Genomic DNA, 25121 nt, shown 5'->3' on the forward strand with positions numbered 1-25121 from the left:
CGTGCCTCAGTACAGCATCTAAATGATTCCTGAACACCTCAAAGGTCGGTGACTCCTACACCTCCCTGGGAAGCCTGTTCCAGCACCTGGCCCCTCTTTCGGATAAAAAGTTTTTCCTAACATCCAACTTGAATCTCCTCTGGTGCAACTTGAGGCTATTCCCTCTAGTCCTATAAATAGTTACATGGCAGTAGAGGCTGACCCCCACATCACCACAACCTCTCTTCAGGTAGTTGTAGAGAGTAATAAAGTCACCCCTGAGCCTACTCTCCTTCAGACTAAACAGTCATAGCTCCCTCAGCTGCTTCTCATAAAGTTTATGCTCCGGACTCTTCACCAGCTTCATTGCCCTTCTCTGAACACACTCCAGGGCCTCACTGTCTTTTTTATAGTGAGGGGCCCAAAACTGAATTTAGTACTCGAGGTACAGCCTCACCAGGGCTGAGTTCAGAGGGATGATCACTTCCCTGCTCCTGCTGGCAGCACTATTTCTGATACAAGCCAGGATCCCAGAACGCTGCTGGCTCATGTTCAGCCAAGTGTCAACCAACACCCCTAGGCACATTTCTTCTACACAGTCTTCCAGCAACTCTGCCCCAAGCCTGTAGCATTGCATAGGGCTGTTGTGGCAAAAGTGCAGGACCCAGCACTTGGTCTTATTGAACTTCAAACCATTGGCCCCAGCCCAGCTGTCCAGACTATCCAGATCCCTCTTCAGGGCCTTCCTACTCCCAGACAGATCAGTATTTCCTGATAACTTGGTGTCTTGTCTTGCCTGCAAAGCATTCTGGCTGGAACAGGGGGCTGCCTTAACATAAGTATGCCACCTCTACTACTACATTCCCCTCTCTCTGAGGTAAACCTGAGTGTCTCTGAACTGTTTTGCGTCATAGTGGCATGCCTCTACAATGTCCTTTCAGAATAAGTTGCAGAAGACCACTAGAATTGCTGATGATGCATGGTTCCATAGCTAACTCCATACAGACAGGCACAATAAATAGGGTGGGAAAGCCTCGATCCACTTGTTCACAGCCATCTGTATGGTTTGTTGCATATGAAGCAAATATCTTTGCTGAAGATAAACAATGATTAAAACATTCACTAACAACTTTAGATAAAGCAAAACTGGTTATTTGATAGAGGTGAGCTTTCTCAACTTATTATTATTAGGAGAAAACTTTTCATTTATGGTCGAGTCTTCCCAATCCCATTGTTTCATCATAAGTTAAAGAAAACATGATTGATGTGTAGAAACAGCTTATGTATTTCTCTACACCTTCTGCACTACTAAAGGAACATTAGTCACCTCTCAAGATTCTTTGTCACCCTAAGTTTGGCCTTTGACAAATGGTGATATTTTGGTTGCAGCATCAGGCAAACATCTTATTGCAGTTTCAATTGTACTGATATTTATTGATTCAGCTGGTTCTCACATGTGTCCACATAGCTTTAATGCTCTTCTTCCTCTGCACTAAATATTCTTTCTCTTTTTTTCCCTCTCTCAGAACAGGTTTTCTGATGGAATTCAGTGCTTTTATATTTTAAAGAGTAGGTGGGCTCATACTTCAGCATTGTCCCTTATCCATTCTGTACTGTGCAGCTCTTTTCATAGAATGTACTGACCGTCTGTCTTCTGTGTCCAGTATGCTGAGTCTGCTAAACCGTGGTCCTTCTTTTATACAGGAAAGCCACTAATAAAGGCATCAAGAGCTACTGTGATCAACACAGAATTGCCTGCTGTCACTGCTGATATTGGAAGCACAGTGAAAACAGTCCAGAGAACTAATGTTACCATTAGCTGCCAGGTTGCAGGTGAGAAATGACTTGGTCTTGTGTGCCGTGCTTTTGGCTGTGAATTTCTATGCAGTTCTTTGCTAAATTGATGTCTCCGGGTGCAACAGAAGTTCTGTTAAATCACAAGGTCTTTGTAGGACTCAGACAAATTTCTCTGCTTCCAGTAACTCATAGCATAGAAGTTGCCCTCCTTTTTACCAATTCCATCAAGAAAAGCATAGAAAGAGTCTTAAGAAAATTAGTCTGGGACAGAATGGCAAGTCTCTTTGTCAGAGATACACAGTTTATTGTGGTTGCAACAAAACAGATCGGCCTTCCTACTTGTTGGGAGTGTTTGGGGAGAGTATAGAATCAGGTCTGACTCATTTCTTCATTGATGGGACTCTCCAAGTACACTGAGAGACCTGGTATATGTCTAAAGACCCAGGGTCAGATCTTTAATTCATTACACTTTCATGTAGAGTACAGTCAGAAAAAGGAGAAGGGAGCAGCTTACAAAACACAGAGGGAGCCGTGCTCAGTGTTGCACAAATATCTGCTATGTATGGTTGCATGAAGTTTCTTGCTTTAGTTTCTCATCTAGCAGCTACTTCATATGATTGCAAATAAACATCTGCACTACAGACATACGAATATCCTGCTTTCTTTACACTTTCTGCTTACTTTAACAGAGTGGTTGTGAGTTTTCCTTCTTTGGGTGCTGCCAAAAACACCATTACCCACATTCTTATGTACAAGGAGTATTTGATAATCTCTCCTTCAGCAAAGTATGCATGATAACTGTGCAAACAGTAGGCTAGGATCAAAATGCATTCATTTCTTTCAGTGAGATTAGTGAAATAAAAGTACAGGGTCATTTTTCCAGTGGTTCATAAAGGAATAATTGCAGTATTCCTGTTGTCCTCTGCTCATAAACACTCTGTTGCATTCAGACTGATTTCTATTTTCTTCCAATGAAGGAGGAAATTAAAGTAGGGTAACCATTATGCCTCAGTTTCCCACACATGTAAGATGGAAGAGGTCAGGAAACTTCCCACAAGGTCACAGTGTTCATGGCAAAGCCAAAAATAAAACCTGTATTCCCTATCTCCCAGTTGGATGTCTTGTTTTTCACTAATTAAACTAATTCCAGTTAAATAATTATCAATATGATTCATGATAATGTATCATATGCAAAGATCTGTTTGCCAGCCTCTTTTTCCTGGTAATTAATGATAGAACACATGTGAACACCACAGAGCTGGGTCATGGGAGGTTCAGACTGGATGTTAAGAAAATTTTTTTTCCCTTGAAGGTGGTCAGACACTGGAACAGTATTCCTAGAAAGGTGGTTGAAGACCTTGGCCTATCAGTGTTAAGAGGCATTTGGACAGTGCCCTAAATAACATGCTTTAGCTGTTGGTTAACCCCTGAAGTGGTCAGGCAAGTGGACTGGCTGATCTACATAGGTCATTTACAACTGAATTCTAATTCTAATTCTAATAATTCTAATTCTAATTATATCCTATTCTAATCTACTCCACTGTTCTACAGTCCACTCTAACAAGAATTGGCTGGCTCAATGCAGCCAAAGGGTTGTGATCAATGGGTCTGTGTCAGGGTGGAGGCCGGTCACAAGCAGTGTGCCTCAGGGTGTTGGTCTTGGGACCAGTGCTCTTCAACATCTTCATCAACAATATAGACGATGATATCAAGTGCACCCTCAGCAAGTTTGCAGATGACACCAAGCTGAGCAGTGTGGTCAATACATTGGAAGGAAGGGAAGCCATACACATGGACCTGGACAGGCTGGAGAAGTGGGCCAGTGAACCTAATGATGTTCAATAAGGCCAAGTGCAGGTGCTGCACTTAGGCCAGGGCAATCCCAGGTATTTATACAAACTGGGGGAAGATCAACTTGAGAGCCGCCCTGCGGAGAAGGACCTGGGGATCCTGATAGACGAGAAGCTGGACATGAGCCAGCAGTGTGTGGTTGCAGCCCAGAAGCCCGGTCATGTTCTGGGCTGCATTAAAAAAGGGGTGGCCAGCAGGGAGAGGGAGGTGATTGTCCCCCTCTGCTCAGCTCTTGCGAGGCCCCATCTGGAGTACTGCATTCAGGCCCAGGGCCCCCAGCACAAGAAAGATGCAGAGCTCTTGGAGCATGTCCAGAGGAGAGCCACTAAGATGATCAGAGGGCTGGAGCAGCTCTCCTATGAAGAAAGGTTGAGGGAACTGGACTTGTTTAACTTGGAGAAGAGACAGTTTCAGGGAGACCTCATTGTGGCCTTCCAGTACTTGAAAGGAGCATATAAACAGGAAGGGGAATGGCTGTTTACAGGGAGGATAGTGATAGGAAAAGGGGGAATAGTTTTAAACTGAAACAGGGGAGGTTTAGGTTAGATTTTAGGAGGAGGTTTTTCACACAAAGGGTGGTGACCCACTGGAACAGGTTGCCCAAGGAGGTTGTGAATGCCCCATCCCTGGAGGCATTCAAGGCCAGGTTATATGTGGCTCTGGGCAGCCTGGTCTAGTGGTTGGCGACCCTACATGTAGCGGGGGGTTTGAAACTAGGTTATCCCTTTCAGCCTTTCAACCCAGGCCATTCTATGATTCTATGATTCTGTTATTTTAAGTTTAGTGCTTTTTCTTGAGATCTCTGCATGGCCTCTTGCACTGACAATGAGCATTACCAGAGTGCAGGGAAAAAAATAATATTGCTCTTTAACTTCTTATGAATGGTATAACCATTGTCAAAATCTATGTTCTGGACTGAGATCTATAGATATTAGTTGTAAGATAAGGGAAAGCAAAATTATCAGATTCATTTGCCTCTGATCTGAATTATCTTGGACTTAAACTCTTCTCTGCTTATATAAGGAAAATGGTGTGGTTTTCTCCAGGCTTGAAAAATCAGTCTTGTTTCATTTGTCATGACTTTGCCACTTCACCTATGGAGGTGAAATGTTTATTTTTAAAACATAACTCAGTGATATCTTGATGTCCCTTCCTACTCATGTTTATTCTGCCATGATTGAGATAAAGCTCAGACTTCTCCAAAACTCAGCCTAACAGTGCACCCATCAGGGTTGTCATCACAGGCAACTCTGCAGCTGCCTGATTTCCAGCTTTAGGATTGTCCCCAGTTTTCATAAAAGCAACCATCTTTCTGGGGTCATTCTAATGCAATAATCAGTTTCACTTCCAAATAGGATGCAGGAGCAATTTGGATCACATCGGTGTCACTAGGAAGCTTTTTGTTGACTTCAACACTTAAAGCATGGAGATACTCATTTGGACACCAGAAACTTCAGTCAGCCAGGCCCTAGTTGTTATTGAAAATGGAATTAGATGTGAAAAGAAAATTTTGTTTTAAAAAATCTTATTCTTAGGGCATTTCTCCATCCTTCAAACCATAAAATTTCTAATAGAGGCAGTAATCTGTAAAGTGTCACGTATCATTAACTTCGTTGAGTCAGAACAGATTTTCAAGAGTGATTTAAAATATATCACCATCCTTCCCTCTGTATCCTTCAGATTTTTCCTATCTCCTAGGCATTTATTTCTTCTGTGTTTCATCTCTATTCTGGAAGCTATATTTTTCCAGTTCTTTCCTTGCTTTATGGTCCGTATTTGTTCCTCAGCTGTACTAGAATCTAATATATGTCAGAATACTATTGCACGGAAAACAGGTCATCACTGCTAGATCACTGTGTTGTTATGCTTCCTTTCCCCAGAAGCTTATGGTTCAGCAAAATCATCCTGATTGACATGCATGCTTCTACTTGCTACATACTCCAGGTAGCCTTTGTTGTGCTATATGTGTGTACAGTGATGGAGGGAAAAGCTGAAGAAAAATAAATATTGGGAAATGATTAACTGTGTAATATCTTACTTGCCCAGCAAAGTGAGACTTGTTTCCATCTGGCATCTCTCAGACTTTCAGTCTCAGTGATTGTTTCTGCAAAGCAGATGCACTCAGCCTTCTGTCCTCTCTTGTTCGCCATTACCCAGCAAAAATGATTGAAACGCTCTTGCTACCCCTTGTGGCAATGTACTGTAATAATGTATTTCCTTGTGCCTTTGCTGGCTGTCTCCAATTCTTATCTTGAAATATTTGAGGCTTATATGTGTTATTAGAGATTGAAGCACAATGGAAAATGTGTCTGCAGCTCCCTGACACATAGAGTACTTCTTATATTCTTTAAACCACACTGTAGAAAGATGGTACAGGTTGATTTCAAGACATCTTTGTTTAGCACAGGAGCTTCACATTAAAGACAGAGGAAGAAAACCCTTTGTACACTAGCAGTCAGAGAAGAGTTATTTTAGAGGCGGTAGACATCATGTAAGTATAATGCATCTTTCATAAAATGAACAGAAATACATTGATCTTTACTCTTAACCCCATCTTGGTTCTTCTCCTAGAGAAGTAAAAACAAGAAGAATCTGCCTTTCTGGATTAAGATTATCTGAGCGGCTGTCTGCAACAAATAGATTAATTTTCCTGTCTCTCTGACTTGATCTATTTACTTTAGGTCTCTGCTCCTGAGGACTGTAATCTTGAGTTTTCATTGTCCCTTTCCCTCCTACTTTACACCTCGCGGTACTCCTCATCCCCCTTGTTCTTCCACTGTTTCCACTTAACTTTCCTTTATTTTCAAGAACATAAAAGCTCTACCCAAATCTTCAAGTTGGAAGAAAAGAAAAGAAAAACTCTGGGTTGAACTGAAGAAATCTCAGCTTTGTAAACCTGTTACTGATCCATTATACTTCTATGCCAAAGTTTGTCAACAGTCATAATATGAAACTGTGCACTATAACAAGCTCAAACTTCAAGAAAGAGTGATTCATCCCTTCTCTAGTGTGGCACTGCAGAGAGGAGTGCTGGGATGTGAGTGTTTTTCCAACTCGGGCTGCAGAACTGTCAGAGTCTCCATTTTCTCCCCTTGTCTCTCTAGAACACACCTCTTAAACTTCCTTTGCTTGCAGTGGAAACACAACAAACACATGGGTTTGAAAAAAACTAAAGGTTTGGTGTTGTTTGCTATCTAGCAGTTGTCTGAACTCCCCTGAGGACTCTGCCTGGATGCTCTGGAATAAATCAGAGCAAGATTTTAAGTGGTGGTCGGCCCACCCATGCCACGTAGGTCAAAGAGTAGCAACCAGATGGAGAGCTGTGTTCTGGTCCTTTCCCAGATGAGAGTTCAGAAACAGGCCAACAGACCAGCCTTTTTAAAAAGTTGTGTTACAGAAACATAAACAAGGGTAAGCATTTGGAAAACTGCATCACAGACAGAAATGATTAATACCTTTGAAGAGTCCAGATTAGTATGTGTTACACACCCTCAGACAAAGGTGAGAAAAATTCTACAGTTTTTTACAACCTATTTCCTGCTACTTTCTGAATGTGGATGAGACTCTCTGCCCTTACAGACCTTCCTGACTGCCAAGCTCAGATGTACTCATTCCAGATGTCTTGGCAGAGTCCACAGGTAATTCTGGGAGAGGTGGAAAAAAGGCCGGAATGCTTTGATGTGGAAGAACAGGGAAAACCTCCCTTCCCCACTTCCATCTGCACATGCTTAGTGAGGAACCTCCTATCATCCAGTCGCTACAAATGCAGACAAATGGGTGGTCATTCGTAGTGAGCACAGACAAAAGTATTTCTGGTGCCAGACCCAGTGCCAGAGCCACAGAACTGACAGATTGGCTTTTGATTTGTGATGTGGATGTACAATCAGTAAGGTACTGGCAGTGTAGAGAGTAATGTGTTGCTTTAAATAACGCAGGGAAAGATTTAGGTGGGCAGCATATACTTAAGAATAGCTGCCTGTAAGCATGCCCTTACTCTACAGTAAACACAAAGAAACTACATATTCATGCAAAAGAGGTTAAGTGCCTCCCACTTACGGAAGATGCAGCAAATGGGAAACTGCTCCCGCAGATACCAGGGTTAGTGATATGCTGCTCCTTACTGCCATGGGTCCATAAAGTAAATGTTTCCTCCCAGGCACAACTACACACTCCTATCCCACCTACTACAATTTCCAGTTCTATTCATGTAAACCAATTGTTTACAGTGAATTACCCAATCTAGTACGCATATAAATTGAGGGAGCTATCCCTGTACCAAGGAAATGCTTTTAGCTTCAAGACCAGCAGTCTTGCTAGCTTGTATCAGAGTACTTTCCTCCAAGAGGGCACCCATTAGACAAGAGCCTTAGGTCAAAGCACATTAAAGGAAGAAATTTTCCTGTAGTGGGTTATGAATCTGTAAAAATCTGTTGTCTGGGCACTCCTGGCTAGACCAGTGAAACTGCATTTCTGAAGATGTAAATGCTAATTGTTTGTCTTAGTTTAGAAAGGAAGATTGGAAGAATTCATAGAAGAGAAATCTATGGTGGGTTCCTAAATGCACAGAAACGCCTTCTGACTGAGGAATTTCCTAAGCTGAAAGTAGCTGGAGGCTGGAAGAGCAATAGCAGGAAGCATTGTGTATACTTGTCCTGCTCTTAGTCTTTATGAGGCACTAGCTTAAGTCTGCTGTTGGAGACAGGATGCTAGGCTAGATACTAGGCTTTGTTATCATCCAATACTGACGTGCTTTTAAGAACGATGAGTTCAGAGTTCACTTGTACAACTTTAGAGTATTAAAAATGAAGACAGTGTTAAAGTTGACTAGACAGTTCTGAACTGCGAAGAATGTCAGTTGAAAGTCATGTTAAAAGCTTATTTTAATGGTTCTATCTTAAACATTTTGTCTGTATGACACTGTACAGCAACCTCTGTGTCTTATGTGTGTTATGTGTTGTCAATATTTTTCCAGGTGTTCCTGAAGCGGAAGTTACTTGGTTTAAAAATAAGGTCAAGCTGTCCCCTGCTCACCACCTGCGTGATGGGTTGTTGCTAATTGCAAATGTTTCCCTGTCGGATCAGGGGTTATATTCCTGCAGGGCAGCCAATCTACGTGGGGAGGTAACTGAAAGCTCCCAGCTGTTGGTTCTTGGTAAGTACAGTGTATTTTGCTTGTGAAGCTGTAGGAATATAGCTGATGGCCTCATTAGCCTTCAGAGTTAATCAGAGGACGTGGAAAGAGGGAATGACATAGCGGCAAGATGTTTCAGGCTAAGGACTACCCCTAGCAGGGCAGAGATATTCAGTTTCATTATTTTGCACTTGGTGGTGAAGAAAAGTATTTATTAATAATTTCTTAAAGTGGCTTTCTTGAAATGAGAGTGATGCGGCTTTTTTTGCTGTGAAGTGTTCTGCTTCACTGAGCAGCATTTCTTGTACATAACTGTGTGGTACTGACCCATTTTATACCAAACAGGTGCGTAAACACAGTGCACTTTTGAAAAGCACTTCCCAAGTTCAGCAAAGGGTGAAGTTTACTTTTTCTTGAGTTTCTAAATAACAAGCATAAAGCCATTCTGGGTGATTTGAAAAGACAGTGTCAGCTGTGAAGTACGGGTAGAAGTGTTACCAGGTGGTAACTGAGCATGTGGGAAAGGGCTTTCCTTTCCTAGTAACTCATCTCTATCATTTCTCCCTGACTGCCAGATGAACGATCCAACCAGACATGTAAATGCATACATGTGATGTACATTTCACAGTGAAGTGACAAAGTCTGTAACCTACTCCATGCTACCAGTACGAAATCATTAAAGCATCCAGTGCAGCTCTTGTCTCTTGTGACTAGAGTGAGCATAGGTCCTGCAGATGAGGTAGCTTACAGATAAAGTTTTAAAGTGAGTTTTCTGACAGTTTCACAGATAACAGTAAAACTCCTTTAATAGTATTCCTAGGATTTCACTATGAATCTAGACTGGCTCTAGAAACTCTGTCTGAAAAATTCTGCCAAAAAAATTTAGCTAGGTTTCAGACTACAGATCAGAAATTCTATATGAATTAAATTAAATACTTTTCTAATCTTTATAAATAGTCATAGTTTTTAAAGGTGCAAAGTCACTCTGAGTTATGCAACCTGCTTATGCTTTGAGGTAAGTCACATTTTTAGTTTCTTGATGGAAAGAAATTGTTCAGACATCCACAACTCATAGTTCTGATGATGAATGTGCTCAGCAGCAGAAATTTTGCTCAGTTTGTGCTGTGATCTTGTTGAAAAGCAGTGAAGCCATTATTCATTTAAATATTTCGTAATTTCTATGACAAAAATAATTGGGAATGGTAGGCAACACAGTCAATTTTTAAATGGTGTTATAGCTAGTAGAAAGACAAAATTCTACAATTCTCAGCATAGAGTGATCCTCTTGAGCTCTTTGAGCTTTTAGTCCTTTGGAGCTCTGCCTAAGTATGCCACAGGATTTGGCTGGGCTCTAACTGTATTTAATCAAGGCTTGATCCAGTTAGTAACAGACATTAAAAAGTTTTGCACTGACTGCCATGGACATTTATATGGTTTCTATGCTGTATAAGTTTGCTCTTTCTTCCAAGCTGCTGTATCTTCTGATACACTCATTACATATGAAAAAGGTCAGTCAAGCAGAATGCAATCGTAGCCTTTAGACAGATTTTTTTCTTATTTTGTGGTCACATTGATCAAAATGCTATTGTAATACTTCCTCTTGTGTTTTAGCTAATATCAAGTAAAGCACACATTTAATAGTTGCCCAAAGTTGTTTTTTGCTGTTTGAAATAATGTTGCAGCATGGCCACTAGCACAGCAGTCAGTAGTGATGGTTTTTCTTATGTCCTTAAGATGTTTTCTGCTATGATGTTGCTCATCACTTCAGTATCCTAATCTGTTACCAGAGCCTCCACGACCCCTTCCTTACCTAGAAAACTTGACAGCAGTGCTTTCCAGCATTGGGACCAGCCCTCCTTCAGTGTTGACCTCTCCTTCAGGAACAAAAATGACTATCAGTCCAGGGAGCTCTGCTCTAATAGGTAAGCTTTATGATTTTTTTTTTTTTTTTTTTTTTTTTAATATTTAAGATGGCCTTTTATGTTACAGGGTTAGATTATTTATGCAGCCTGCTGGCTCTCTGGCCATGCAGTCCATTGGCAGTCATAATCATTGCCAAACTGTTTCAGAACTCAGAAAGTCTTTGTTTTAAATTCATTTAAAAATGGCAGTTCTCTTATTTGTGTTATCCCCCAAAGCTGCCTGCAGAATAAGGTCTCCACTTTGCCACACTTAATAATATTCTGTAGGAAGAATATGATCTGAGGAGCTGGCAATCTTGTTCAACACAGGACATGGAAAACTGGTGTATCAGCTGATCTAAGAGGAGAAATATTTGTGGTTCTAGTTTTCCTTCTGCATCTATGCACTGTTTTTTCTGTCTGTCCACTATTCATGCTCTGTATTATCATACGTCCTTCTTCAGAGCATTTTCTGGGGCTTTGTCTTTGATTTTTCTCTTACAAATTCTCTTTTACAACCTGTTCATTTTATTCTTCTTTGTTATACCACATAACCCGTGTGTGCACAAAAATATAAGGAAATAATCCCTGGCGAACGTTTTTCTTGTATTCTCCATTTTTTTCTGCCTTCTGCATAGTTTTCTCATCCCTGTCTCCATGATAAGTGCAGTAAACTCTTCTCATATCTGTGGATACAGTCTGTTTGCAAAGAGAATCTAATCCTCTTTTAAAGTTCAGAGCATGTTTATTTTAAAATTTATTTTCTCCCACTGATCTTCAGCCCCTGCTGTCAGGCTCAGACAAGGGAAGAGCTCCTCCAATAGCCTTGTTAATACGTATTCTGAAATCTTGTCAAATCCTGAGGTTTCAGTACAATCTTACAGTTTTTTTGAGATAAGAATACAAGTCCTCCAGCAAAGGATCTGTGGCTGACTTCAGTGTTTAAAGCTCTGGTATCTGTACCTTCCCAACCATCTTAACTAACATTAGTAGCAATTTTAAGATTTTCTTTTCACAGTAGAGGCTTTCTATTTATGTTTTTAGTTTTGTAGTGTTTACTTTTCCCCACTGCTGACATCTGCATACATTTGCAATAGCTTTTAGTGTACAGCTCTGGATTACATATCTACATGTACAAAAACTGCAGCAAGATAGCCCTTATTGGGGGGAATATCTGAAGTTATTAGCATTGAATAAAGCAGTTTGAGTAAGTTTTATTGTATTCATTACTGTAAGACTGGGTCCTACTCCTGTTTCATCCATTTCCTCTCACGTTTACAAGAAGTCTTTAGTAGTTGTAGGGATGTTTTACTGTTTGAAAGCTGTGCTTGAACTGCCAAGGGTGCTCTCCACTGCCTGTACATAACCTCTACACTGATTTAATTTGTCCATCTTGCCCTGTACCCTGCCCTTCTGCTTCAGGGACAAAAAACTCCATGAATCTTAATAGCAAAATAGCTAGCTAACTCCCTTCTCAGTGCATATCTCTCACCTTCACTGGAGTATTACTGAGCTGAATTTGAGGCCTCTATTATTAAAACCTGGTGAAAGTTCCTGAGAAATTTTTTCTGTTGAAAAACTCAGCATAGAATGGGCTATCCAATCAGTTAGGAAGCTACAGACTAGTGTGCTGTGCCAAGTTACATCATCAAAACAAGGCCATGTCTGAGGATGCCAGCTCTTTTTTTCCTTTTACTAGAGGGGTATACTCTCCTTCACCTGTCTCTTCTGCCCAATGTATCTAAAGAATCTCGTCCTGTTGTTTTTCACATCCTTTGCCAAGTTCAGTTCTAGCTGTGCTTTGGCTTTCCTGACTCCATCCCTGCATATGCAGACTACAACCCTGTATTCTTCATAGGCCAACAATCCCCACTTCCAGTTCTTTTATTTTTCTATCTTCTTTCTCAATCGGACCAGCAGATCCTTGCAAAGACATGCTGGTATCTGCCTCCTGTTCCTGATCTCTTATTCTGGGGGATGGAGAGCTCTTGCACTCTCAGAAAGGCATCCTTAAAATTCTGCCAGCTCTATTCTGCTCCTTTGTCCCAAAGGACAGTTTCCCAGGAGATCTCTTCCAACAATTCCTTAAACAGCCATGAGTTTTTACTCCTGTAGTTCAGAGTCCTGACTCCACTCTTTGCCCATCCTGCATTCCTCAAGATCACAAACTCAACCAGGGCATGGTCACTGCAGCCCAGGCTGCCTCCAATCTTAACTTCTTTTACAACCTCTTCCACAATGGTGTGCACCAGGTCCAGCAATGCTTCACCTCAATTGGATCTGTCCAAAACCTGAACCAGAGAATTGTCATCAGTGAGCAACAGGAGTCTCAAGGACTTCTTGCAGCTCACCATGTTGTTTTCCCAGCAGGTGTCCAGGTGGTTGAAATCCCCCATCAGGATGAAAGCCTGATAGCATGATGCCTCTTGCAGCTGAAGCAAGAAGGCCTCATCAACAGACTCCCCTTAATCAGGCAGCCTGTATTAGACTCTGACCACTAGCTGTCCTTTATTGGTCCTGTCCCTAATTTTAACACACAAGCTCTCAATCTGTTCATGGCTGTTTCTTAGGGGCAGCTCTTCCAAGTCTATCCACTTCTTAACATAAGGGGCAACTCCCCCACCTCTCCTACCTCACCTATCCCACCTCAAAAGCTCACAGCCCTCAGTCGTGGTATTCCACTTATGCAAATCATGCCACCATGTTTACGTGACAGCAATAAGCTTGTAGTTCTCCAATTGCACCGTGGTTTCCAATTTACCCTGCTTGTTTCCCATACTGCGTGCACTGGTATAGAGGCACTTCAAGCTGGGCTTTTGGCAGCATTACCATCTTCAAGGAATTGAAGGAATTTTCCTCTGGAAAAATTCTGGGGTTTTCCACCACTGCATCCTGAAGCAACAGTGTTCCCCAACTCTTCTCTGTTACTTAGCAGTACATCCCCTTCCTCCATCAGATCTATTTTAAAACCCTGGTGATGTGCCCTGACAGCTTGCTGCCCAGTATCTTCATCATAAGATGCAGCAGGTTGAGAGCCCCTGCTAGCACCTTGTTCCTCTAACTTAGCCATACTGTCCCACACCTTGTCATGGGCAGGCTTGCTATCACCCCTTCTCCCTTCAAACCTTCTTTAAAGCCCTGTCAGTGAGCCCAGACAACTCCTGGGACAGAATTCTTTTCCCCCTGTGACCTTGGTGGATCCCATCAGCAGCCATCAGCCCAGGCACTGAGTAAATCATCGCACAGTTGAAAAAGCCAAGATTGCTGTGGAGGTACCAGCCTCTCAGCCATGTATTTATCAGATGGGTTTTCTTGGCCCTCTCAGTATCCCTCCCTGCCACTGAAAGGATAGAGGAAAATATGACCTGTACTCCCTCTCCATCCACCAAGTCTCATGAAGTCCTTTGTGCTAGTCTTCAGTCCTCTCTCAGTGACTTCACTGCTGCAACCCTGAACTATTAGTAAGGGATAAGAATCAGAGGGGCAAACCTGACTAAGGAGTCTCCTGGTAACATCCCTCACCCAGCAGCGGGGAGGCAGCACACGTCCCTACAGGTAGGTTCTGGGCAGCATATAGGGAACGTCTGTTCCTCTCAGGAGTTACCCTTCTTTCCTTTTTGGCAGAGGCAGTCTTGAGGTGTGGAGATGACTCCATTGCCCTAGATAATCTCCTGGGTGGATCTTCCACCACATCTTCACTTGCCTGTCCCTTGAGTTCCAGACTCCCAAGTGTAGGTGCACCTGGAAAGGCAAGGTAGGTAGGGAGGCAGTTTTCCTGTGATGACAAGATGCTACCATTATGTAAATTCCTAGCCTTTGTTCTGTTTTTATTCTTTAGATAAAATGAATGTGGTGCCAGTCCTAGTACACCATGGCTATTCTAATGAGTATGAGGATGTGACTGAACCTACAAGAAAAAACCAAAGCATTTAATTGGGAAACAGCTTCTAATCCCTTTTATTGCCCAGGCTCCTTGGTATCTGAGCTGTGCTTTTGTACCTCTAAACAGGAGCAGTAACATTTCTCTACCTTACAGAGACATTGGGTTGATGAAAACACCAAAATATACTGATCCTGTCAGCTCTTCCAATACTGGGAATGTATGGTTTTCATATTCCCCATGTTGTCATCCACAGCGTATTTTTCTAGGATAATCTATATCTACCCAAACTTATGTACTGGAAAAAATTTAAGTTAGGATATATTGAAAATAGCAGCGAAGTTTGATGATAAAGTATACTTTTTTTTATGAACCAAAAAGTATAATCAACGGTAAAAAAGGAAATACTTTTATTTGCTGTGTTCTCCTTGATGGCTTACATACCAAATCTGCTCAATTCACAAGTCAGTACACAGCTTTATACTAACTGCCAGCACTGCACATACAGTCTTGAAAAGCAGATTTCTTTTTGGTTTTATGCATTATCCCTAGTGACCAACAGTTAACTGCTATTTCACTGCTGTTTCAGAAGGCAGAAAAGCTGGACTACAAATTCTTGTCTTGCAAATCTCTACACTACTTAGCGTTAAAGATATTCTTAAAACAAAAACTACCTTTAACTTTAAAATACAGAGGATTCCAGTCACCAGGAACAATATTTCCTTCTCATTTTCCTTTTCCAACAATAGTTTATTTCTCCTATTTTCTAGCAGTGTCACTTAAATGCTCATAAGAGGCCCCAGAAAGCAGAATAATTTTAGTAGCCATCTCACTTTCAATGGCCAGATTTTTATTATGAATAAATGGCTTACTCTGAAGGGACTACATTAGAGCTAAGGCACGAAGTTCAGGAGGGTTTTCATTCTAGTCCTCTACACTCTGTGCTCATCAGAAGAATTGACTTAAAACAGGCACACATGACCTGAAAAGAATATAGAGATGTCGTGTGTACATGCAGAGATGGGATCAGGAAAGCCAGGGCACAGATGGAACTGCACTTGGAAAGGGATGCGAAAAATAACAAAAAATAACAAAATTGTCTCAGCCTTCACTGACAGCCAGTCTTCCCACATCTCTTACATCCCTGAACCTCTGGGTAGGAGCTGGGTAAGCAAAATCTTTCACACTGTAAGAGCAGAACAAGTCAGAGACCACTTCATGAAACTAGATGTGTCTTGGGGCTAAACTAAATATCTATGGGGCCTGATGACATGCATCCCCAGGTCCCGAAGGAATTGGCTTATGTGGTTGCCAAGACACTCTCCATCATATTCAAACATCATAGCTGTCAGGCAAAGTCTCTTGTGTCTAGGAAAAGGGAAACATCACTCCCATTTTGAAGAAAGGGAGTAAGGAAGACCCAGGGAACTATAGGTGGGTGAGCTTCACCCCTGTGACTGGGAAGATCATGGAACAGAACCTTCAGGAAGGTATTCTAATGCACACGTGTAAGGTGATGAGGTGCTCTGAGGCAGCCAACACTACTTCACTGAGTGCAGATCACGCCTGACCGACCTTGTGGCCGTTTATGATTGAGTGATAGTAGCATGCAGGCTCTTGTTTGTAGCTGGAGAAAGTTCATAGCTAATTGTGCTTACAGTGTAGACAGATAGTTTTTTGTAGCTGAGAATGTACTGTGTCAAATAGTGTTATTTTGCCCTTTGTACCTGTTGTAGTTTCATGGAAATAAATTGGAGACTTATGATCCTATGATTTCAGTTCTTTTGTCAGTGAAGTGCCGTGCTGCTGCCTACATTAGAAGAAGGAACAGCTCAAATAGTACCACATTCACGGCCAAACTCTTTCTACAGAGCCAAAAATGTTAGTGCTGTTATTTACTACTGTGTGTCTTGCTCTTGAGACATAACATCTGTAAACATAACACTGATTTTTATTCAAAATCAGTTGGAAAAGCAGTAAGGGAACCAGATGAACGTAAGTGATCTCATCAGTATGAATCTCCTGCAATATTTTATTTTGCTTTACTCAAGCAAGAATATCTGTTTGAAACATCAGTAATTTTTCTATGCTTCTTTTTCCCCATCCTCTCCCTACCTTGAACCTCTTCTAAATTTTCCTAGGTTTTTGGAATTACTGCTACAGTTGGAAATTGGATGTAGTAATCCAAAATAAGTAACAATCTGCACAGAATGTCAGTAAATAGAAAACCAATGTTTATGCTCCCCTAAGGAAAGAGGCAGCTGCAGAAGTTGTGCAATAAGAGTCAGATAAAATCACGACTATCTATGAAGCTATTATTCCACAACATCATTTTTCCCTTCTCCTCTCCCTCTGTAATAACGTGGATGTCGTGTTTGAAAAGTGATTCTAATGCTAGAGGATGTTTTTGGGGGGGAAACTTTATTTTATATTAATCATATTTCCACTTTGCTAAAGTACCACATATATCCATGGAATAGTCTGCCCAGTTAATTTGTTTTCCACCCCCTTCCATTTTTGCATCCATGGAAACATTGCTTCATCACACTGTGAAAATTCCTGGGTAAGTTACATCTATATAAAGGTAATAATGAAAATGCTGCCTCCTGTGTAACAGTCCTCTGTGCACCTATCTGTCCTTCACCTCCTCTGCTCTGTGCTTATTACTTTCCTTGCAACACAGGAAGTCTCCTGTGCTTCTGAAATCTCAGGGTGCATCAAATTATCAGCTCAATAAAATAGACCTTTGCAGCTTGGACTCCTTGCTGCGCTGGACTGCACTGTCTCCTTGATGGATTCCTTGTGCTACACTGCTGCTGCTGGGTACCCACTCCATGTGACTGTTTTGAGTGTTCTATTTCTCCTGCAATGGTAGTTGTGCAGTTAGCCTGGAGCAGTACCAGCAGTGGCGAATTTAATCTGAAGTATATTCATTTTCTGCTTTTGCCAGGCACTGAATAAACCCACCAGTTGGGCTGAGGAGGCCACTTCAGCAGGCTGTGTCCATTCTCATAGGCTTTCATTTCATCACTTACCACTTATAATTTTTTTTCACCCAAATCCTTAGTGCTTCAGGATTCTTAATGTGTACGATTCCACTTTTCAGAGCTTTTTAGAAAACAAGCTGTTTTACCAGAGCTTGAAAAGTCCTTTGCTTTTTTAATGGGCCCACCATGTAGCTGTATATTTGGGAATATTTTTACAGCTTCTCTTGGGTAGGGAATGGGCCTAGCTCAATTTCTATTGAATACAGTTTAAATTTACAGTGCTATGTAAATGATATCTAATAACAACAACATGTGTGGCTCCGGGTAACTAATTTAAATGTTTTGAAAACAGTTTAAACGCCATGTTATATGTTTAATGTAGTAAGTTGCAACTGCTCCTTTGGAGCCCTGGATAGTTATATAAAACACCTTATTTTTTTAAATGCTACTGTCATCAGCTGAATTGGCTTATTTCTAAATACATGCCTTTCCTCATCTAACGTAAATTAATGTCATTTGGCTTCCTTTTTTAAAAGCTAAGGTTATGGTTGTATTAACATTAATCCTTTTTTGGGTGATTTCTAGGATCACGTTACCCTTTGTGAGTTTTATTTTACCCACTGTATGAAAGCACTGGGAGGTAAAGTAATATGCATAAAACCTGAGTTAACAGTGTCAGTTGAAATTTACACTGTCTACTGTCAGGGAAAATCTTTACCCTTTAAGAAAAACTGCAAAGGTTTATCTCTTAGTTTTGCCACTTCAGCAAATCAGGTTTTGCATAGGTATTTGAAGACTTTCAGACATGATCTTACCTTACCTGTATTTGCTTTGTTAGCATTTTTTAAAAATTCATAGAATCAGGGAACGTCTCAAGTTGGAAGGAACCCACAGGTATCATCCAGTCCGACTCCTGGCTCCACACAGGACCACCCAAAACTGAGACCATATGTCTGAAAGCATTGTGCAAATGCTCCCTGAACTTCAGCAGCTCTGTGCTGTGACCGCTGCCCTTTGGAGCCTGTTCCATGGCCTGACCACCCTCTAGTGAAGGACCTTCTAATGGGCCCTGTCCAATTTTGTTCTATATGCTAGGTACAAAAAGGAATTAAATTTAGATCTAATGTGGTTTAAATTTAGGTTTAATACCATAGGTTTAGTATGCATTTCTCATTTTAGTTACCCAAGTTAAATCAGGTATGACTTTTATCTCTGAATCAAATTATTCCAAAGTAATACAAATCGAACATCCCAAGTTGCATGGAGAGGTCACCAATGAAGAGCAAGGGTATAAAACGGGCCTTTAATGTACAACTATGTATTGAATGTTAATACTGATGAATCCAGACTGCGTGTTACAGTGTGTGTTCATGTCCGGGCTCTCCTAACCAAACCTATCTCTTAAATAGGAAATAATATCCAAAGATGGAAGTCTAGGCTAGAATTCAATTTCCAGCTCCTCTGCTGGCACTTGGTTTGGCCCTGAGTAAGAAAGTATACATGCATCCTGGTGTCACACTGGAATAGGTTGCCCAAGGAGGTTGTGGATGCCCCATCCCTGGAGGCATTCAAGGCTAGGCTGGATGTGGCTCTGTGCAGCCTGGACGAGTGGTTGGCAACCCTGCACAAAGCAGGGGATTGAACCTAGATGATCATTGTGGTCCTTTTCAAGCCAGGCCATTCTGTGATTCTGTGATCCTCCATGCACCTTAGTCAGATGCAGGCAGAAAGGAAAAGGTACAGCACAGCACCTTCAGGGCTGCAATTGGAAAGCTAACCAGAGCTCAGGCTGCAAGACTATTTCATTTAAAGAAATTTCAAATACCAAAGAGTATTCCTCATCCCAAGTCTTCACTCAGGGTCCATCTTTAATAAATATTGGAAAGGCTGTGGTTGATGAGCAGGTCAATAGTAAAATAGAGAGCTATTTGTCAGACAAGTACAAACGTGAGAATAAATATTAAGAATTTTAAGGATTTTGAAACACAGTTCTGTATTCTTTTTCCTTCTGTTACAAACTGTCTTTAGTAACTGCATTATTTATTTGACATTTTCACCATTGCTTCCATTCAATTCTGCTGATTTAAGTTAGCAGGCTTATAGAAGGAATTCTAGAGTCAGTAGCATTAACACATGCATGGTTCTGTAATTTAAGTCTGCAAATGAAAAATGAGTGTCTACACGCTACAGATTTTGTTCACTTAGCATTAGCAAAGTACCCCAAAATCTTTCTATGACTACAGTCATACAGTGAGCGTTGCAGAGGTGTAACAGGGACTTGGATTTCATCTGCACTGTGCATTTACTATTTCCTCTCAAGAAATGATTTGCAGTGTTGTGAAATGTTCTTCCTTTCCCAAATATCCTCCTGTTATCCTCGAAATAATAACACTTTTCCAACTAAATGATGTAATTCGTATTAGATTTCTGTTTGTTTCTCCAGCTTTTCCACATTTGTGACTGCTTCATCCAGGCTTTGAATTAGTTCACAGTCATGGAAGACTTTGAAAGGGGGGCTGAAGGCAGTATTATTTTCTTTCTCTAGGAAGAGCTGAAGGAAAAGGTCCCTTTCATGCCACAAGTTTTGCTGCTCAGAATTAGTCTTCCCAAATTTTTTCTTCCTACTTCCCCAAGGTCATGGTATACTAACAGACTTACAGACTGCAGCAGTCTGTTTGGAAATAATGACTTTTTTTTTTTCTTAGGCTGTTTGTTAAGCTTTGGAAGGAAAAAGCCATCAGTATTGACAGGGATGGGTGGGAATAGAGAATTAGGTGTTGTGAATATGCATTAAATTGCATTAAAATTATTCCTGGGAGATGAGAAAGGGATATTAATGGAAGATTTTTTTATTATACTCTCACTTGATATGCATAAAACATTATCCCATACCTTATGTGTCCATACATGTGGGAAACATGTAGGAAATCTTGCTTGCAAAATGTTCTTGTTCTGCATACAAAAATAAGGAGTATCCATTACATGTGAGTCTCACAGGTGTTAGTAAAGTTTTACTATCAAGGAAAAAAATGTAATAATTACTCACTGGTGTAACATATTTAGGGACTTCATTAGTTGTTTTTTTTTTTTTCCCTTCCTTTCGTATTATTGATTACTGACTGTTGCTTTAGCTGGTATCATCATATACTTATTATGAAAGAAGAGACAATATGCAAGCAAAGGAAATAGTATCAGGAAGACTACACTGATTTGATTGGCAATAACATTTTTAAAAGACAAACAGGTGTGAGCTACAGCTAGTTGCTTACTGAGGTCGATTTCAGTTCCTCTGCATTTAACATCAAATTGACCTTTCTGCTTTCTTCATTTATCCTTTGTAGACTGTTTGCAAATGCCAACAGTAAAACTGAATTCACAGCAACCCTTTGTCAGTTGTCATGGCTATGTGCTGACCTCTAGAAATCTCTGCAGTTCTCTTAGAAGACAAGCAAACTATAAAAAAATATGGTACCATAGGGAAAAGTCATACAGCCACTTATTGTTAAGTTTGTCCATTCCCTGAGTATTCCTTTATTTTCCTTTCCTTTTAACAAAGGCAACCTTAAACCAGTAAACCAGTTAGGCTGATACCTTTCACATCACTCATTTCAATAAGAAAGAATATCTCCTGGAAACTGGATGACTTGCTTCTCTGGACAAGAGCAGGAAAAGGCTTAAGTACTCAGAAAGGACAAAAGGAATAAGGTAAAATGAAGCATAACATGAATAAATAGAATGCTTACAGAAATAGGAAGAAGGAACAGTCAGCAAAGAAAGCTGTGTCTTTGTGGTCAGGAAGTGTAGCATTAGGAAGAGAGCTGCGAAGGGTAAAACTGCATTAGACCTTGCCAAGGAAATTAAAACGAATAGCAAAGACTCTTATCCTTTTAAATGAAAAGAGAACAAGGGAAGAGAAATGACCACTCTGAGCAATGAGCACTCTCTCTCCATCTTCCTTTTTCTTCTTTCTTTTTTTTCTTTTTTTTTTAATAAAAAGATTTTGCTGCATTAAATAGTCCTCTACCAGGGAAACACTGCCACTGTAACTGCACAGGCTACTGTGTGTACTACACACCTTCTGCTGAGGACTCCTTGCCCTCAGTAGTATGCATTTAATACAGGGTGAACAAGCCCCACACAGCTGTTTTACCTGGGCAGCACCCTGCCTTTCTGTGGATGCTGACTGGGGGTGCCAGAAAGAGGGAAGAGAGCTAAGCTGCATATGGCTACTGTGCCGGTGGGAGATCAAGTATGTACCCTTCTGAGTGGAAGTCAGCCTAAGAAGTAGATCTAGGTGCTATAGATGCTCCCTCTGTCTCTCAGCAAGCGAATGTCTCAGGCGTGCTATGTGTCACCACTGGGTTTTTTTTTCTGCCTTGTATGAATTCGGCTTTCCATGAACAAGACAGCTTCAGTTCTTGTGTAAAGGCAGCGTCTTCTACTCTAGAGCAGAAAAAAGGTAGACAAGTAAGTAGTACAGTAGCCAAATTCCTACTATTACTTTAGGGATGTGACTCAGAAGGATAGTATTGAGGGTCCTTATTGCAGAGACAAAAGGACAAAAGTAATTTGTTATGCATTAGTAGCAGTTTAAACACAATAGCATGAAGCTATGGTACAACAAACTAACAACCAATGTACATTGCCCTCATAGAAACTTACACAGACTTTTTATGTATCAATGAGGTGCATAGAGATGCAGGACAACCTAAGTCACAAGTAGTCCAAATATTCCCTTGAGCATGGCTTTTCTGGCTCCCCATCTCTGCAGTTGATGGGGATGGATTGCGTCATAATACTTGCCCAGTTATTTCTTTTTCCTCCAGGCACATAAGGTAACTTATCTAAATCTTTCCATTGATAAACAAGTCTCACAGTTCTTCTGCTGTGTGTGATTCATCACTGAAACCAGTAAAATATACCAAAGGTATGAGGACCACAGGAAATAGTAATTTACAGGTGCTCTTCCTCCATTTGTTCAACAGGCAAAGAATTGGCTGTGGATCTGAGCTTCATTAGTTGTCCTCGTGGTCCATAAACACACCCACGTGATGCTACCCATATGATGGCATTTTGTCCTTCAGTTACTGGGTTTGGCTGGTTGTTGCTCAAATAATTGGTCATCATGGAAATAAGCATTTTTCAATTTATTTTTTTATTATTATTATTATTTAATAACAAAGTAAAATGTTAGTTTTTGCGTAACTAAAACTTCTGATTTTTAATTTATTACAATAAAAAGACAAGAAAGAAAAGGTGGTTAAAATAGGGTTGCTGGAGAACAAGTTCTGTTTGAGATACTTCTCAAACTTACTTATAGAGCTTATGCTAAGCGTGTAGCCTTACTATCCCAGTTTTCTCAGTACTGCAATGAGGATGATCTAAAATAATGGGAGTCTTAGGACTATAAATATTTCCAAACTGATCCAATATTTTCATGTGACTGATTAGCTGGCTTTTTGGAGATTTTGTGGTGTTTTTTTTTTTCAACTGAAGAGAAGGAATATTATTCATGTTTTTCATTCTAAGAAAATGGGAATGAATTTGAATGCAAGTAACTCCTGTATTTTGACCACTTGAAGTGATTTTGCAGTATGTTCAATCCTCAGTGGGGTTATTTCATCTTCTTTTATTAGGTTGCGCTGTGGATGGCCATCCAACTCCAAATATCACCTGGCTTTACTCTGGAAAGCCTCTCAGTCTGAGGCATCGCTTCCTAGCAGCAGGACGAATTCTTCAGATACTGAACATCAGTGATGCTCCTGAAGGAGAATTCAGCTGCCTTGCTCAGAATGAGGCTGGTTCGCTCTTACAAAAAACTTCCCTGGCAATACAAGGTAACTTTCCAATTTCTGTGCTTCTCTCCTGTGAAGCTTTTGACATTGACTTCCCTGCGTTGCCTTTCTTGTCCTAAATTTCTTGGCTCTGAAGCCAAGACTGTGATGCACAGCAGGAAATGAGTGTTTTGATATTCTACCACTATGGATATAAATTTGCAGGCCTAGCAAGAAACTTGCAGCATCTTAGGTTTCACTTGCAGTGTCACTTTCCCAAAATGACAGCTGATACTTCTGGCCTGCTCAGCAAATAGCGTGCTTTGCTGATTCAAGCTATACTCATGGCTGCTGCATTAACCTAGAATTCCAGACAGAGGTGTCACAGATCAAACCTCTGAGATTAGAAACCCCTCTGTTAATCTTCTAAGGTCAGTGTTACACACTGCTCAAAAACCCTTTGCTTGCAAAACTGCTGTAAAAATAAACTGTGTTATTTTTACCCTAGAAATTAACTGAAGGTGACAAAGCCACTGGACTGAGCACTGTGAATGGGTTGGAACAGAATATACAGCTTTCATTTTTGCAGTTGACAGGGATGGATTGGAGAAGAATTCAACTTTTCCTTAATTTTTACAATAAAACTTTTTAAAAGTGTTGCAAACCCCTCAGTTGCCCTAGGACAGATGATCTCTGTGATCAGACTGTTGTAAGAAAACACTATTAACTGCTGCTAGCTGTGACTTCTCTAAGCCATACTCCTTTACAAATATAAATGGTTAAGAATTAATCCTGTGAATTATTGCTGTGAAAGTATGCACACTGTATTTTTGAATATATGGATTTGAGTTTGAAAGTGTGCCTTTCGGATGTTAAAGCAGATTAATTTTATAAACCCACTTCCTTTCTTTTATTCTCTTACTTTGGGGTTATCCAGTCTTTCCAATGGCAGGATCTAAGGACCTTCCAGAAGACTCTCACAGTCCTTCACAGGACAAGTGAGAGCAGGATGGGTGTTTTTAATGCTTGGCAGTATCTGCTGAAGGTGGATCTTCAGCTCTGTCTCAGCCTCAAAGCTCTCAGAGAAATGAAAGGCAAGGTGGGATTGTGTCATCCTTACAGCCCTCGTATTTTCCCACCACAGTTTTGCTATTTGAGCTTAAACGTTTGTTTTAATTTTATTTAACTGACCTTCTGAAAAGTCATGAAAGGATATAATGCCAGGAGGATTAATACAACTTTTTCATGAACCAAATGGAAAATCTGGCTGAATATAGTAGGAAGAGATCCCTAGGCACACACAAATCTAATTTAAGGGAAAAAAGTCCTCATCATTTCCATTACAGATGTGTACTCTACATACCAACTCTGAGGGTTTCTGCAATGTCATGTTTGGCTGCATACCAGGAGCGCACATGTTTGCCAATGCCATGGTGCCTGCTCTCATTTTCCCAATGGCTTTCTGAAGTTCCTGAATCTATTCCACAGATAGCTAACAGATAGCTAATTACCCACCTAAGTCTGTATAAATACTAGGATTTTTAATGCCCCGCATCCCTGTCATTTGGTATTACTGAGAACCCTGGAATGTCATTCACCTTCTATGTCTTGTGCTTCTGAGCACAAAAAAAAAATACAAGGGGAGATTTGTTAGTAAATATAGGCAGTGCCTTACGTAAGCTGGAATTCTGTTCCTTCCTTGTACATTGCCTGATGACTTGCAAGCATAGTTCCCTTTGTGAGACACTGAGTCTAAACATTTTATCCTGGAGAACAGCTCTGACTCTTTTCTAACGATTTCTCACTGACAGTTTTTAAGTT

At 40.7% G+C, this 25121-nt stretch overlaps 1 protein-coding gene across 2 annotated transcripts in view; it reads left to right on the plus strand.

Moving 5' to 3' along the window:
* ADAMTSL1 (ADAMTS like 1) overlaps nt 1-25121 on the plus strand; it is a 439216-nt gene that overhangs the window by 401367 nt on the left and 12728 nt on the right. For both annotated transcript variants that reach the window (XM_004949124.5, XM_429157.8), the window contains 4 exons: nt 1684-1812; nt 8600-8779; nt 10546-10680; nt 23163-23363. In XM_004949124.5, the coding sequence (XP_004949181.2) occupies nt 1684-1812; nt 8600-8779; nt 10546-10680; nt 23163-23363 (645 nt within the window). The remainder of the gene's footprint in view (nt 1-1683; nt 1813-8599; nt 8780-10545; nt 10681-23162; nt 23364-25121) is intronic.

This window comes from Gallus gallus, chromosome Z (assembly GCF_016699485.2).
Source record: "Gallus gallus isolate bGalGal1 chromosome Z, bGalGal1.mat.broiler.GRCg7b, whole genome shotgun sequence".
NCBI classification, from domain to species: Eukaryota; Metazoa; Chordata; class Aves; order Galliformes; family Phasianidae; genus Gallus; species Gallus gallus.